Here is a 17,961-nt window from a genome sequence, read left to right on the forward strand (position 1 = left end):
ATATCCTGGCCTTGGGAAGGAATAGGGGCTTTTGGCCCTACTTCAATTGGTTTACTCTCTCTTGAAATTTGACACGTTTATTTACTGCAATATCCGATTATGTTTGGCTTTCTTCACTTATTGATGCTGATTTGAGGAAGTTTCACTCTTGTTAGATAATCTGAGTTTGATTTTGCTCATACTTTGTTTAATGGAGTTCTTTACTTTTCTTTGAAAAACTTATTTTGTGGAAAAAGTTTTTTTAATGAATCTGTAAAATACTGAACATAGGACAGTATAAATAAAATTAGCCAATAATAGTATTATGTTAGGTTTGCCTTGGCCCTATGTTTAAGGCCACCTTTGTAGGGACCTCAAAGAGCTAAGTAGGCATTGCCTTCTCCTATGAAGAAGGTATCGCTTCTGATAATATATAATTTAGGTTTCTATCGATTTATAGACATTAAGATAGAGTTTCGAGATTGGCTTAGCCAAGATTTTTTCAAGTACCACGTGTCCCTCAAAATGTACCATAATGTTTATAAAACAGAACAGTATCTTTGAACCTTGTTTGAAAATGATTGTTTCTGTATCTTTGCCATCCCTCCCTTCGAAAAGTGCTGGGTATCATTCCCTCTTTATGAATAGAATCCCATTCATCTCTATCTTTATTAAATCCCGGCTATACCCTTGGTTTTCCCTCTGTTTTAGCTACATGCTTTGATTTTTTTTTCCTTTTTGTAGATAGAAACAGGTTCGACCCCTTGGTGGAGGTAGGTGACGGGCCAGAGCACGAAAAATTGCGTCGGTTTGTCTCTATTTTTCAAGTTTAACCGGTGAACCCCGTCTCTCTCCTAATTGCTGTCGCTATTTCTAGCCGATATTTGTATGTATAGTTTCTATATATGATGAATTTGTAGGCATTTCCTTACGAAGAGGGTTTCCCATTCCCAAAATACTACGGTGCCTGTGGTCGGCTCGTCATTGAAGAACTGGTAAACAGAACAATTGCTGATTTTGTATATTCGGCGTGGGAGAGCCGAGCAGCGGTGGCGTACCGCCTCCTGGGACTGGCGGAGAGAATGACAAACATATCTTCGAATTTTAGCCTGTATTGGACTGACGTCACTGAGCATAATTTAGGACTGGATGAGAAAAACAACCCGTTGATACTGGATGCAGAAAACATAATTATTGTTGATTTGGAGGAGGTCGAAACAGGTAAGTTTAAATTTCAATTCGGGGGTCTATACTATAATTCTATAAAAGGAACAATGGCTTGCTATGGTGGGGGTGGGTTAGGGGTCCTATGTCTTAGTAAGAGTTAATAGTACCCACTACAGGGTAAAGTTACTTGAGGTTCAGTGAAGCAGTTAGAAAATTCTGTTTCGTGCGCGTTGTGTTGGGGGATGGCGCGAAAAACCCAAAGAGTTTGCGAGTTATTGGAAAGAAAAAAAAATATTATTAAATTTATACAATTCTCGACCTATCATTCTTTCTTTCTGTTTGGGGGGGGGGGGATATTGACCTGAAGTCTCACTGTACCGAGTTCGTGTGCGTTGTGTTGGGTGATGGCGCAGAAAACTCAAAGAGTTTGCGAATTACTGGAAAGTAAAAAAAATATTGGTAAAACTTATGCAATTCTCGATATATCATTCTTTCTTTTTTTTTTTTTTTTTTGGGGGGGGGGGGGATATTGACAAAGGCTCACCGTTTCGAGTTCAGGATCTTTAGGATTCCCACCTCGCTTGCTGAGCTCATTGTCATGGTCGTCTTTTATGAGGCAGTGCTATCTTCAAAAAGGTTTTCATATGGCTAACTGCCACAGCAGTTAATATTATATAAATGCTAACACTAGCTTTATATTATCAGTTGATTAACAGTGCCATCAATCTTGCTTTATGGTAAAAGTAAAAGGCTGTAAAAAAGGTAAAAAAAAAAAATCAAAATTAAAACTCAAATGACCATAGCTTTGGTAAATCGTCTTTGTTATAAAAAAATTTATAGGTTAAAGAAGCTACTTTAGAGCCTTATAATAGCCCATTCGGAGTAATACTCGTAATCAAACAGTTCGTGGTAACGAACTGTAAGTAAGGAGCGACCCGGCTCAATGGTAACCGAAACTCTAGAAAACAATATTTTGATACAAATAGATACATCAAAAGAATCAGATTTTAATGTTGATTTCAAATATATAAGTTTCATCAAGTTTAATCCTACCCATCAAAAGTTACGCCTGAGAAAATTTGGCTGATTTTCGAAAAAAGGGGGAAAGACCCCCCCAAAAGTTATAGAACCTTAATGAAAATCACACCATCATATTCCGCTTATCAGAGAACCCTAATGTAGAGGTTTCAAGCTCCTATCTACAAAAATGTGGAATTTTGCATTTTTTGCCAGAAGAAAGATCACGGGTGCGTATTTATTTTTTTTTTTTTGTTTATATTTTTTACCAGGGGTGATCTTATCGACCCAATGTTCCTAGAATATCGGGGGAGAGCTCAGTGGAATGGAAATTAAAAGTTCTATTGCCCTTTTTAATTGACTAAAAAAAATGGAGAGCAACTAGGACCCCTCCCACGCTCATTTTTTTCCCAAAGCCACCCGATAAAAATTTTGAGATAGCCATTTTGTTCAGCATGTTCGAAAATATTGTAAGTATGTCTTTTAGGATGACTTGACACCCCGAAGTTGCCGGGGGAAGGGCTGAAAGTTATGAACTTTACCCAATGTTAACATATAGTATTGGTTATTGGGAAGTATAAAGACGTTTTCAGGGGAGATTTTTCCTGATGGTGGGGGGGGGGGGTCGGGGGCTATGTGGGAGGATCTTTCTATGAGGGAAGTTTTCATGGGGGAAGGGACATTGCTATGAAGGGGACGCCGGACTTCCCAGCATTATTTAAAAAAAGATCAGAAATTAAATATAAAAAAAAACTAGTTTCTCAACAGCAGCAACATCAAAACTTTAAACGAACAGAAAATATTACATATATGATTGGGTTCACCCCCTAGTCAATACCTCGCTCTTTAAGCCAAAGATTTTTTAGTACTTTCATAAAAGCTATTTATTCTAATTAACGGCCTTTGTGATTAAGCGGTCATTTTTAAAGAATTGGAACAAAATTCGATCTTTCGCTTAAAGAGCAAGGTATTGACTAGGGGGCGAACCCCCTAATATACGTATTAAAAATATAAGAATATAGAAGTTAGTTACGTAAGTTAATTCGTAAGTTACGTATATTTATTACTAATAAAAACGTTCGTAAATAAAATTGAACAAGTTTCGAGAAAGCCATTTAACCAAATAAAAGTAAATTAATATGAAAATTTTGTTTTAATTATTCATGTACGGTGAGCCAAGGTCAAAACCTGCATTAATTCAAAAACTTTCAAAAATTAAATTAAAAAAAAACAAGTTTTTTTTAACTGAAAGTAAGGAGCAACATTAAAACTTAAACCGAACAAAACTTATTCCGTATATGAAAGAGGCTGTCCCCTCCTCAACGCCACGCTCTTTACGCTAAAGTTAGACTTTCTCAACACTCTATTTTTTTTAAACAATGAAAAACTCTAGCGTAAAGAGCGAGGCGTTGAGGAGGGGACAGCCCATTTCATATACGGAATAATTTCTGTTCGTTTTAAGTTTTAATGTCGCTCCTTACTTTCAGTTAAAAAAACTTGTTTTTTTATTTAATTTGTATACCTAAAAGAGCACACTGGAAGTGGGTTCAAAATTACCGCTGCTGCAAACTCGTCTCAATATAAAGCCCCCTGAGGTCAACACATTGATGAACGCACCTCGATCTACCTCAGTCAAAGCGTCTGCTTTTGCCCAATCACAAGAGGTTGTCAAACATTTCAAGTCATTTTTATAGTGTCATGCCAGCCTTATTTGGAGAACGTAGCCTTTGTGTCCACATCTTGGCTATCTAGCAGCCATATTTTGGTTTAAAGAGGCCTGAACTGCTTTAGCCACTCTTTCTTGGTATATGTACTGAGTTGGGTGAAACTACTAATTGAGAATCATATTTTGGATCTCGTTGTTAAGCTTTATTCAACAAATTGTTCCTAAATAGTTTTTTTCAGAAAATGTCATCAGTAGTTGTTTTTTTTTTTAAAAAATCGTCATCAATATTTTCTTATTGTTTCTTTAGTGCCCTTACTGTACCCGTTTTACCGCTCATCCTGCTGGAACTTTCAGTAAACGGTTTAGTACCAGACCTTTTCATCACCTCCCTCATGACACTTTGGGTAAATGGATTTTTAGCAAACCGTTCCATCACCTACTCTCATGACACCTTGGGTAAACGGAGTATTACCAAACCGTTCCATCACCTACTGTCATGGCACCTTGGGTAAACGGTTTATTACCAAATCATTTTACCACCTACCCTCATGTCACCTTGGGTAAGCTGTTTATCACCAAACTGTTCCATCACCAACCCTCATGGCACCTTGCGTAAACGGTCTATTACCAAACAGCTCCATCACCTATTCTCATGCCACCTTTGGTAAATGGTTTATTTGTAAACTGACCCATCACCTACTCTCATGGCACCTTGGGTAAACGGTTTATCACCAAACCGTTCCATCACCAACCCTCATGGTACCTCGCGTAAATGGTCTATTACCAAACTGCTGCATCACCTAATCTAATGGAAATTTGGGTAAATGGTTAATTACCAAATCGTTTCACCACCTACCCTCATGACAGCTTGCGTAAACGGTTTATCACCAACCGTTCCATCACCAACCCTCATGGCACCTTGCGTAAACGGTCTATTACCAAATCTTTTCACCACCTACCCTCATGGCATCTTGCGTAAGCGGTTTTCACCAAACCGTTCCATCACCAATCCTCATGGCACCTTGCGTAAACCTTCTATTACCAAACTGCTAATTCACCTATTCTCATGGCACAAGGGTACTCATAAATCTTAAAATCTCTTCCCTCCTGCGTAAGCTGAAAATATTATTCATGTATATTCAGTATTTTCTAATTTTACTCTTTGCCTTTTGTTTATTAATAAGATAATATAATTTAAAATATTTAAATTAATGATGAAGCAGCTCCTACAATTTACCTATTATGAATTTTAAACCGAGGAAGAATTTTGAGAATCGGTGCTGAATTGAAAGTCTGTTGACAATAATCTTTAAAACTAATCGTTCAGGGTATCTAAAAGAAAATTCTAAAAATATATATATAAAAAAAAATCTAAAAATATTTACATTCAAAAAAATTTCTATCATCCAATGTAAGCTGAAAACCAGATCTGTGTATCTTGATAAATAGATTGATTATTAAAAAACTCGATAGTGAGTTGAGACTATAGCCAGGCTTTCCTTGCTATTATATTTGTACAGAAAATTTGTTTAGGAAAACGGGGGGGGGGGCTTACTAAAAGAATGAAGAAGAAGGATTATCCACCTGTGCGCCTTGTCTATCTTTTTCAAACAAAGATTTCTCACCTGTTTTTTTATAATCAATTTATAAGGAGGAATGTTTCGAGGATGTGGGTTTTAAACCGGTTACTCCTCCTACCCCTGTTTACTGGCATGATTTTCACCCGAAACTAACGAACAGCACGAATTTCCTCAAATGTACATAGTAAGTAGAAGGAACTAGGAATAGCAGCACATATATCATCATTTACCGTTGCAAGGCTCTCTGGCCAGGCCCTCCTTATCTAAAAGAGTTACAGTACTAGCCATCAGATTAAGCAAATCAAAAAAGTTAACTATACCTCCTTTTACGCGTTAATCAAACAGTTCGTGGTAACGAAAAGTCACCTTCCTAAAGTCACCCGATCAAAATTTTAAGATAGCCATTTTGTTCAGCATGGTTGAAAATGTAATAAATATGTCTTTTAGGATGACTTAATCCCCCAAAGTCCCGGGGGGAGGGCTGAAAGTTATGAACTTTACCCAATGTTTACATATGGTATTGGTTATTGAAAAGTATACAGACGTTTTCAGGGGAGATTTTTTCTGGTTGTGAGGAGGGCGGAGGTCGGGGGTTATGTGGGAGGATCTTTCCATGGGGGAAGGGACAGTACTATGAAGGGGGCGCCGGATTTCCAAGCATTATTTAAAAAAACGATCAGAAATTAAATTAAAAAAAAAAACAAGTTTTTCAGCGGAAAGTAAGAGCAACATCAAAACATAAACGAACAGACATTATTAAATATATGATTGGGTTTGCTCCCTAGTCAATACCTCGATCTATAAGCCAAAGATTTTTTTAGTACTTTCATAAGAGCTATTTATTCTAATTAACGGTCTTTGTGATTAAGGGGTCATTTTTAAAGAATTGGAACAAAATTCGAACTTTAGTGTAAAGAGCGAGGTATTGACTAGGGGGCGAGCTTCCTAATATACTTATTAAAAATATATGAATATAGAAGTTCGTTACGGAAGTTAATTCCTAAGTTTCGTAAATTTATTACTAATAATAACGTTCGTAAATAAAATTAAACAGCTTTTGAGAAAGCCGTTTAACCAAAAAAGGAAAATTAATATGCAAATTTTGTTTTAATTATTCATATACGGTGAGCCATGGGGCTGTCCCCTCCTCAACAGAGGAAAATATGAAGACGTTTTTGAGAATATATTTTTTTTTTCAAGCCAGAAAATGTTAGTGGGCCAAATTTCAGAAAAAAATATGAAGACGTTTTTGAGAAAATATATTTATAGAGACATACAATTATAATAATATAACAATTATTGCTTGTTTAAAAATATAAAATGTGGATTAAACCTAAATTTATCAAAATTGAAACCTGATCAATAGGCTTCATTTCTCTTTTAGTCTTTCTCTCCATTCTTTTTTCCGTTTTGCTAATTTTTAGTATTGCCAGTTCATGGCTGATTTTTTAGATATTTTTTTAATGTAGCGCTTCTTTGAACAATTAATTTTACGACGAACCTGGTTTCCTCTATATTCTTCTGTAATTTCTCGAATATTTCGTAGGTTTCACTTCTTCAATACGTTCACTAATTCACATTGGATCTAATAAAAAAAAAAAAAAAAACTCGCCCTTCAAATTTGTGCATATAATTTTTAGTACAAACTAGTTTTTTTCTTCTGGAAAACTTGATGGTTCACAACCAGAACCATCAGGCCAGGATTTACCAATAGGCCTGCTAGGCCCGAGTCTAGGGGCGCACAATGCCAGGGTGCCTGATAAATTATCACTGAGTGATTTTTTTTCTTAGCAAAACTAGACTGAGTTGACTCATCTTTAAAGTGCCGCTGCGCTCTGCCGCTGCGCTGCCTATTCACAGAAAAGCGACTTTAAAACAACACAGGAATTCCTCGGTCACTTAAAAACTGTCAGATGTCTTCTTAAAATGGCAGCTGAGAGTTCAGTACCACCTCTCTCTATAGTCTCTTTCATTGCTTTTTGCTCATCAGTTGTTCTGTTCAGTGCTTCCACTATCTCCAAATTTTCGGGGATTTCCCGAAAGTCTCGCAAAAATTGAGCGGTAGAAACGCTTGGGCCTAGAAGCGCCAAAACTTTAAATCCGACCCTGTCCGTACTTCAAATTTTTGTCTATTTTGGTATTGATAATATGTGTCCCATTTAGTTTGAATCATACAAGTAATACTTAGATTTTTATATTTTTCTTGTTCCTAATTTTTATATTGCTATTTATTTAGATTTTTTTTATATACTCCCAAGCTTTTCTAGCAATTGAGCTGCCTTTTTTTTTAGATTCAATGTTACAGTAGTGAGACAGTATCTTCTGAGATTTCTCCGATCCCAGTATTATGAGTATAACAAAGAAAGCTATAAACTAAGATTTCTACCATACAAAAGTCTACTTAATAAACTTATAAAATGTAATTTAGAATATAGTTAAGTATTACGAATGTAGTTAAGAAAATATAGTTAAATAAACTAATTGTTTGCTCATTTATACCATTTTTTCAGTACGAGCCGGAGATTGGGATGTTCCTTTTACGTCAGAAGGTGTTGGATGTGAAAGTTGCTTCAGCTACAACGTTGACAATTTGTGTTACCATGCAAAAACGGATCATAACATTTACGCACTTTGTCATGTAAGTTGGTATCTCTTTTCCCCCCTTTGGTATCCCTTGTGGTATCTCGTTGTATTCCTTTGTCATGTCAGTTGGTGTCTCTGTTTTCCCCTTTGGCATCCCTTTTGGTATCCCATTGTATTCCTTTGTCATATAAGTTGGTATCTCTTTCCCCCTTTGGTATCCCGTTATATTTCTTGGTCATGTAAGTTGGTATCTCTTTTTCCCCCTTTGGTATCACGTTGGTATCCCTTTGTCATGTAAGTTGGTATCTCTTTATACTGCCCATAAATGGGCAATCATATTAGGTAAGGCAATAATTGTGTTGGCAAAACAAAATTGGCAAATAATTGGCCAAAAAAAGACAAGGTATTAGAAAAGTATATAGGGAACATAGGTGTTGAGGTCGGGAAGTGATATCTATGTTTAGCATGCATTCAAAATGTTTAGTGGTATGTATGATAAACATGTTAAAATGTCCAAATTTAGTAACTTGTCAATTTTCATGCTTCTAACAATGTATATTAGATGGTTTGCCAATATCTTTTCAGTAGCCCACTTAGAAGTAAAGTAGTTCGGTTAAGTTTAAAAATATTTTAAATTTAAATTAAGATATTCTCTTAATACTAGGTGTTCAAAATAACAAAGAAAATAAGAATTCTGGGATATAAAAATAGTTATACAATTGTAGCATTTGAGGGGGGATCTCATTCCATTGCCATTCTGTGGTGCTGTAGCTGTAGCTGTATGTGGTGCTGTTGCTGGGAGTCTTCAGTTGTTTCCTGATCAACTGAATTTTCTGGGAGTCTGCTATATTATTCAGAGCATGAAGATAATACCCTGTTTGTATTTGTGTTATAAATTATGGCCACTAACATTTTCCAGGTACTTCAAAAGATACAAAGGATAGTTCATTGGTCCTTTAATTTATATTAAGATAAGTTAAAAATAATCTATCAGTCGATTTTCTTGTTAATTTTTATCGTATATAGAGAAGTAATAAAATTTTCTCCTTTGTAATTTACGTCATCTTGCATATTGTGTCGTAAAGTCTGACTTTTTTCGAAATTGTATAAAAGGAAAACTTCTACTTTATAACACATTTTTAAATCAAGATTACTCGGCAATACTGCTCAGTGTCCAAGCTAGTTGCACAAAAAATTATTTCGTTTTTATTTTGTTCCATTCTTGAACAAATTAAAAACTTCCACTGCTCGTGGCTTACATAGATAAAAGACTGTCATATTTGGCGCAAATGAGGCTATATCTCTGGCAATACTGCACAAAGATTTAGTAATTTTATCCCCATTAAGGTTAATCTTCCCTATATGAACAGCTCATTCGGCAATAATGCTGTAACTTGGATATAAAGGACAGTAGAATCAGATTATTGGATTCTTTAGTTTCGGATTCTCTGATTTTTGCTAAGATTTTTCTTAGAAAATGGTTTAAACTTGTCTAAAAAATAGGAACACTTCTTATTTCCTTATGTTTTTTTTTTTTGCTATTTCTGAATCTAAAAATGAACACAAAAAATTCTCAGAAAACAACTTAGAAGATTCTCACTTAGAACAACTTAGAACTTAGAAAACAACTTAGAAGAAGCTCATTCTCAGCTATTGGAAGATAGCTAAATTGTGATCTGGTGAACTGAAAAAAAGAAGGCAAGGATAAATAAAGCAGACCTATCACTTTTTCCAATACGAAAAAAGAATTTTCCTTGTTAGTCAAGTTGAGGGACTTTAATTCTCTTAAAAGTGGGTTTTCGGCTATAATGATTCCAATAGTGCAGGTTTCATTTCGATCCGACACCACTTTTTTTTAATTTTAAGGCCATTTTTTCTAATTCCCATAATTTTTTTTGCAACTAACTTTTATCATTAAGTTGAATCTAAATAATAGTTTATATTTCTGAATCCGGCTCAAATAAAAGTTTTTCTTTGCCTGGTAGTTTTTTATTTCTTTTTTCAAAGCGCGTTTTGATGTTTCGGTTGCTATGGGGTAGGGTTCGCTCTTCTCTAGGTTGACCCTAAGAGGACAACTATGGTTAAAACCAAAGGAGCCCAAAAAAGAAAGGTGTAAGTGTATGAGCAGTCCACTACATAAGGAGACATGTTTAAAAAAAAACGAATTTTCTAAAGTTGTTAAGAAAGTTAAACATCACTGCCATCTACCAAAACAATATTAATAGGCAAGTATTGATAAATTTGGTTAGGTTAAGTTAGGTTAGATTAGCTAGATGGCTCTTGGTGTTTGTTTTTTAAACGTTTTTCAAGACTTGGAGAATTGACATAAATATTGAAAAATGTGACTGAAAAACTGGAAATACAGTGAAAGATGTGAAGATAAGGATTCTCCTCCTGTAAATTATGCTAACTAGGATTATTTTGCATATTATGAAGTAAGAATTGTTTTCTTAACATGTCTCCTTATGTAAGGGACTGCTCATACATTTCTCTAGGCAGGTATGCCTTTCCAAAAACTAACCTGACAAGTATGTGTCCAATAAGAGAGTCATTCATACTCCTGCCATTTACCCGTGCCTCAGCCATTAAAACATTTGCCTTTCAATTACTTGGACTATCTGGTCTTGGCTTTTCTCTGTCTATAATTACCCAGCCCAGTCTTGATGCGACCTATTGCCCAAAATACTTGATAACTTCAATTCAAAATCAACGGAATTGAAGTTATCAAGTATTTTGGGCAATAGGTTGCATCAAGACTGGGCTGGGTAATTGTAGACAGAGAAAAGCCAAGACCAGATAGTCCAAGACAACGCACCGGAAACTTATACAGGGAACATAGATCTTAGATCGGGTAGTGATATCAATATTCATGACAGTGATATCAGTATCCATTTAAAATGTTTAATGGTATATTTGATAAACATGTTAAGAACACGTTAAAATGTCCGAATTTATTCTCTTGTCAATCTTTGTACTTGTAAAAATGTCTACTAGAAGGTTTGCCAATGTGTTTTATCAGTAGCCCAAGCCCACTTAAGGCAAAGTAATTTGGTTGAATTTAAAGAAAAAAAACTTTAGCATTCTGACCAAAGGTCTGCGTCGCGCAGGTACCGATCTCCTGATTCAATGCCTTCGGCCGGGACTGCAATGCGTGGTCGGGGTCAAATTGTCCGACGCTTCCGGTGTTATTCCCCAGATTTCTCCTGGTACCCATTTAGGGCTGGGTTGACTGGTTGAGCTTACAGGGTCACACCATTGACACCCGTTCCAAACCTAATAACCAGCAATACCAGAACTCGAACCCCTGACCTCAGGATTTAAAGTCTTGAGCGCTATCCACTCGATTAGGACCGATGAATTGTCAAATATGTAGTATTTTGTTAATACTAGGTCTTCAAAACAGCGCAAAATAAGAGTTTTAGGAAATTAAAAATAATTATATTTTTATTTGATATCAATCTATTGCCGTTCTTCATTATATAACTTGGTCTGTTTGACTTGGGACAGCGGCATAGTTTTCTGAGATTAAATTCTGTGGTACCTGTAACTGTTATTTGGGAGCTAATCATACCATTTCTACCACCGTAAATAACAGCTGCCACAATTGTAAAATGATAGCGTTGGCCTAAGCGTATTCATCTGAGGTAGTGCTATTTAGGAATATTCTGAAGATTTAATTCAATATTATTCAATGCAGTATCTACGTACAGGCAAAAGGGTGTTGAGAAGAAGACTTGTTGGGAAAACTTATGAAAGTCTGTATCTTCATCTATTTCTTCTGTTCCAAAATTAAAAGAAAGCCCTTATTTTTCTATTTTCTTGAAATCTAGAAAATCGTAGGTACTAGGTTTTGGCAGAGTGCAGCCGAACTGATACGCCATTTGAATTCCTGCAGGCAACCTATTGGGTAGCTGGGTTACCTTACGAACCTATGATTTTTTTATTTTTCTTGTTTTTACTAAACACCCTTTAGCCCTTTTTTTTCTTGAACGCTTTTTATTTCGAAGCATTATTTCTAAGAAAACAGATTGTGAAACGTATTCCCGAAAATTTTGCATCTTCATCTATTTCTTCTATTCTAAAAACTAAAAAATCCCTATTTTATTGAAAACTTAAAAAGGCGAATACTAGGTTTTGGCAGAGTGCAGCCGAGCTGATATACAGTTTGAATTCCTGCAGGCAACCTATTGGGTAGCTGGGTTTCCTTAAGAACCTACGAACTGTATTCTAATTTATTTTTTTTTTTATTGTTTTTTTCTTGTACGTTTTTTATTTCGAAGCTTTATTCCAAGAAAACAGATCGTGAAACGTAATTCAGAAAATTCTGCATCTTCATCTATTTCTTCTGTTCTAAAAAACAGAAAACTCCCTTTTTTTCTATTTTTCCAAAAACTTGAAAAAGCGGATACTAGGTTTTGGCAGAGGGCAACCGAATTGGTCACTAATAAATCTCAAATGACTTATACAATTTGTTAATTTGTTTCTCTCCTGTAACTTTTGTGTCGTATAAAAGCTTTCGAATTCATTTAGGCAATATATTGGACCTCTGGGCTTACTTACGAACCCCCTTTTTTCTTATTTCAGGGACTTTTGTCACCTGGTGCTTTCTCACACCGGTATCCACAGGGACTTCTATATAACATTCCCGAATATGTGCTTCAGAAATTTCCAGAATTGCCGAGCCTTTTAGAAGAATGCAAATGGCCCAAAAATAATGGCGGAAGGTTCAAAGCAGCCACGGAATTAATGAAAATTCTTGAAGAATTTAAAGATTTTAATAGTTAGCTTAATAGGCTAAGGTAGGGCTAGATGCAGGAATTTTTCTTTTCTTGGGGAGGGGGATCTTGCTTTATATTTTTCGAGGAGGTGGATTTCTCTTACCATACTTCCAAAAGGCGTCGAATTTCGGAATTTTGGGGGAAAGAATTAAGCCCTTTAAACTCTCCATGAGTCGGCTTTGGGTTAAGTTATGAGGTTTTCTTGGATGTCTAATCTGTTTTGCAGTTAGACAAAAGCTTAGATGAAAAGTATTGTAAAAAAGCTGATAGTCGAAAGTCTCGAATCAGTTAGCTTGTTGACTTTCAGACTTGTTGCCATTTTTTCCTTGAAATTAGTCAGCGTTGCCAGTCAACTTTTTCAGTTTTATGCAAGGTTTGATGGTGACAAGTTAAATTAGGTTTTTAACCCATTTCTGAGATTTATAACCTAATTTAACGTAACCCAAAAAATTGAAGATGCTATCCAGTGCTAAATTTATGTATACTTCTCTTAAACTGTTGACAAATTTAAAATAGCGAAAATGCTAACCAATCCAGATGAGCAAGAAATTTCTATTTGTTTCCTTAAGTTAAATGCACCGTGTATGCCGTGTTTACGGTAAAGCACCGAAAATACGCCGCGTTCACGGTAAATCACCAAAAATGCGCCGTGTTTAAGGTAAAAAGATCAAAGCTAAAAACACAAAATCAAAGTATTATTCTGTTATCATTATGGAAAGACTCAGAAAATTGAGACGAGGCTCAGGTCACAAACGCCCATTGCCTCCCCCCCCCCCCAGAAAAACAAATTGCACCATTACATTATGATCTCATGATCGTAATCGTATCTGCCTCTTGGTCGTAAGTTTAGTAGGTCTACATAGTGCACGTTTCTGTTCTTCTAAATTACCCCACACAAATGTCCTAGTAGGAGTTTCTAAGGACCGATTGACTAAAAACTTAAACTGTCTTTCGGAACATCTTTCCGTTACTTGTAGTCTCTCACTATTCCAATTCAGGAACTCAAAACGCCTTTTGTCCTACAGTAAGCTGACAGTAAGGACAGTAAAAATGATTTTTTTTTTTTTTTTTTTTTTTTTTTCTTAAGGAAAAACAACTATACGCGGTACCTTTTGTTACCTTGTTTATTACCTTGCCGAACAATCGGATCGAAATCAAACGTAAAAAAAAAAAAAAAAAGCTCTAACCTCTTTCAGTTCGAAGCTACTTCATTGCATGGAGGGCAATTGCAAAGTTCTTGTTTCAAATAATGATACACTAAAAGATAACGAGTAGTGTTTCGCAGATGTCACTAGCGAATGTAGTTATGCTGATTGTCATATTTGGTACATATAACTCAAAAATTTTTATTTTTTAGGGAATTTTTTATATTTTGAATGTTTTTTTTATGCTTAACTCTGGTATACGTCTTCTTGCTTATTCTGTCAAACATAAAAATTAGCAAATTTTTCAGCAAAATGAAGCTTATCCTTTTTACCCGAAAGTGGGCGCACGTGGACAGCTAAAGATGACTTGCCCTATATACTAATCCAATGACTTGCCCTACCTAGCCATATTTCTATATCCTGTAACTAAATATATATGTTTTGTGTTAAGTTGTAAAATGACTTATTCTTATTCAGCATTCCATGTGGGTCTAATCCAATTAGCTTGCCCTTTCACGCCTTTGGCCTGACTTTAATTACAAATCCAAATATATATTTTTCTCCTTGGATTTAGTCAACGTTGCCAGTCAACTTTTTCAATTTAATGCAAAGTTTGATGATGACAGATTGGGTTTGGTTAGGGTGGGTTAGGTTTGCTTATGTCTTTAACCCATTTCTGATATTTTGAACAAATTTAACCTAACCTAAACTAACATAATCTAACCTAAATTTTACTTTTACCATTATAACTTGCATTAGACTGAAAATGCGGACTCGCAAAACTAATTGAATACAAGCAGAGAAAGAGAAATGTCAAACATTCACCTGTGGGTGTTGACATTAACCAGATATCGGACATTCACGGTAACATACATATTTTTTTAAGTTCTGCACCTCCAAGAAGCTACTAGTACTACTCACGACTCACTGCAGCCCTAAGCCGCCTGGGGCCAGCAAAGATATGCATGCTCCTCCTCCATCCCAATCTATTCAACTCTATACCCTCCCAAGAAGTTCCAATTTCCTTTAAATCTTTTCTTATGACCTCCTCCCAACACATTCTGGGAAGGCCTGCTTTTTGTTCGGTCACCAAGGGTTGGCCGAAAAGGACATCGGCAATCCGTCATCCTTCGTCCGCAGAAAGTGACTTAGCCGTCTCGACCTTTCTCTCATTATAGCCCAATAAACCGGGATAGAACCACATTTCTCGCAAAGCTTACTCTTTGAATTACGGTTAGTCAGATGGGTATTTCACAAGAATATAGAGGGGAAGGGGGAGATTTTGTTCAGTTTTTTGCAATGATGATACAATTTTTTGTAATTTTGTTTGTTTTTTCAATTTCTTCCTATGAAAATACCAGAAGAAAGTATTTTTCAAAATCTAAGAGGTACAATTGTTAGATCTAAAAATTTTGTATTTCTATGAAAAGTTTCAAAATTTTGCACCTCTGAATTATTCATTAGTTTAGACTAAACTATTACTTGATATTACGCTGTAAACATTAACAACTTCCGATATTCAAACGATAATTGAAGGAGCGGGGTTGAAGAATGTAAATATCTCACATGTTTTATCTCAGGCATCTTATGACTAAGTTATGGATAAGGGCTTTACTGTTTTTAACCGTAAAGAGGTTACAAAAAGAGGTTTTAAACGCCCCAGATTAGGGCACTTAGAGACCATCATAACGATCTGAAATCGTTAAATATTTCTTGGCATATGTAGAACGTTTAGTGGGGATAGAACGTTTAAAGTTGTATATGGAAAGTAGAACATTTTTAAAGAGGGGGGCCTAGAAGAAGAAAAAGAATGTTTGGTGTGTAATCTTAATCTTCAGACGGCCTAACTCTGTGACGAGTTTGTAGAAGTAGGTGCATCATTATATGCATTATATTTTAGGCCAGCTTTAAAATTACACAGGTGCGGCAAAGACAGGTGGGAAAGGGTGATTTCAAAAGAAAGTACGCATGATAATGCTGAATAGGAATCAATGGGACTGATTTTTACATTGAAATGGCACGAATGCCAGAATACTATATGAGACGAAGTGATAAACCTTGACTAAATTTTCACATCTACTTCGTTTTATGTGATATATAGTATCTTCGGGTTTATACTCAAATGCTGTGTTTTCTTAACTAGTCTTAGTTGAATAGAGATTTAGATTACTTGTAGTGTGGTAAATTTTGCAAGAGTGCTTTATTTTCCTTAGTAGCTCATTTGTGTTTATCATTCTGTAATTTTGCTGTTTCCATTTTTCACGAATCATTTGTATTTCCTTGTAACTATGGCTTACTGTAGTCAACTATTGTGTATCTCCTTTGTTTGACTAAATATGGCTGTGAATTGTTTTTAATTTTTTTTTTTATGGTTTTTAGTTTTTAATAAATATATTATTGCTATAGTTTTTTCTTTATTCATTTGTTTCCTTTAGTTTCGTTGTAAGAGTGCTATTTGGAAACTTTTATAGATATTCTGAGGAGGGTGCTCGCAGAGGAAGGAAAGGGGCTAGGGTTACTAAGGCCGCCCATCTTATACTGAATTTCCAGGCGCGCCTATGTCTAGGGTTAAGCATGCCTTTTTTGGCTTCAATCAATCAATTTATTCAATAAATAAATTCTCAGCAAAAAACACTTCAACATAAACTCCCCCGCTTATCTTCCTTTTTTTATTTTTTTTCTGTTTTTTTTTTTTTTTTATTATTATTATTGCGTTAATCATTTTTTGGCTCATCGTCCCCTTTTTTGTACTTTCTAGCTTCCTTTGTATTTTTTTTTTTTTTCCCCTCTTGCTTTGTTTTTCAGAAGCCTTATTATCTTTTCAATTGGGATTACTATCATGCTTACGGCTTTTTATCTTCTTCTTCTGTTTTTTGTGGAAGGGTTGGGGAGTGGCTTGGACCTGAGGGCTCAATTTGGAATCCTCAGTCTATACATATCAACTCAAGCAGGATTTTTAGTTCACGAAAGCGTAACACTTCCGCCCTTTACCTAATGCTCTTCTTAAACGTCACCTTTTAAGGATGATATTTATATAATTTATATAATATGTAATATTTGTAATATATAATATATATAATATATGATATAATATATAATATTTACATAATTTTGTGAAACTTGGAGTTGGCACTGTATCACTCTAGAAGGCAGATTGTTGGAACTGCCTCTGATTTCGGGCGGCCAGTAAAATAGATAAGTCTCGGGTAATATGGTGATTATGTAGGTAGAAGGTAAAACTTTGAAGCCTACACTGTAAGTATCTGTGATCCGTGGCATGTTATTAAAAAACTTGTTGGCTGAGGTACTTGCCTACTAAATTTCAAATCATCTTGGTACTTACAGTGTTTCGATCACTTCACTCGTAAATAATCATCAAAGTTACCGATCTCAAGTGATAAATGCCAGGTGACCCCTCAGACTCAAGATTATGTTACATTATTTGCATATTCCCTTCCCTAAATATAAATTCTCAGGTATGATTCTGTTCCTGCTTCTGCTGTAAGTATTATTTTTGTTTATGAAAATTCTTTTTATCCCTCTCCCTTTTTTTGTTGTCAGGCCCGGATTGACTAGGTGCTGGGCCCGGTTAAAATTTTTTGCCGGGTCCTCAAACTTGTGACCTATCTAGATCGGATTTTTTTAGGCCAGAAAATCTCAGGATGGCAATTTTTCAAAACAAATATAAAGCCGTTTTCAAGAAAAAATTTATACATTCATACACGCATAAATAAATAAATATACAATTATTTCTCGTTTATAAAATACAAAAAATGTTTATTGAATATCAATTTACATCAGAGAAAATGAATACATGAATTTACATATTTCTAAGTTTTTATTCTGTAAATTCTTCTAAAACTGTCTGAAAATCTAATTTTCTTGCGTCTTCACTTTCAATCGGCATAATTGCTGAACTATTTAATCTATTACTGATTCATTGTTGATATCAGATAGCTTTTATAAGTTTTAGCCTGGAAAACGATCTCTGTCCAGTATCAACGCTTACAGGAATTGTTAAGAATATTATATAAATTTCGAAAAAA

General features: G+C 35.3%; 1 protein-coding gene across 1 annotated transcript in view; it reads left to right on the forward strand.

The window, feature by feature from the left end:
* Positions 1 to 16,277, forward strand: part of LOC148941711 (divergent protein kinase domain 2A) — a 49,967-nt gene extending 33,690 nt beyond the window's left edge. The window contains exons 4-6 of the mRNA XM_089104309.1: positions 900 to 1,200; positions 7,920 to 8,047; positions 12,577 to 16,277. Of these exons, the coding sequence (XP_088960435.1) occupies positions 900 to 1,200; positions 7,920 to 8,047; positions 12,577 to 12,777 (630 nt within the window). The 3' untranslated portion in view covers positions 12,778 to 16,277. The remainder of the gene's footprint in view (positions 1 to 899; positions 1,201 to 7,919; positions 8,048 to 12,576) is intronic.
* The last annotated feature ends 1,684 nt before the right edge of the window (positions 16,278 to 17,961 follow it).

This window comes from Artemia sp. Qi Xiang Cuo, chromosome 18, assembly GCF_049724085.1.
Source record: "Artemia sp. Qi Xiang Cuo chromosome 18, ASM4972408v1, whole genome shotgun sequence".
Lineage (NCBI taxonomy): Eukaryota > Metazoa > Arthropoda > Branchiopoda > Anostraca > Artemiidae > Artemia > Artemia sp. Qi Xiang Cuo.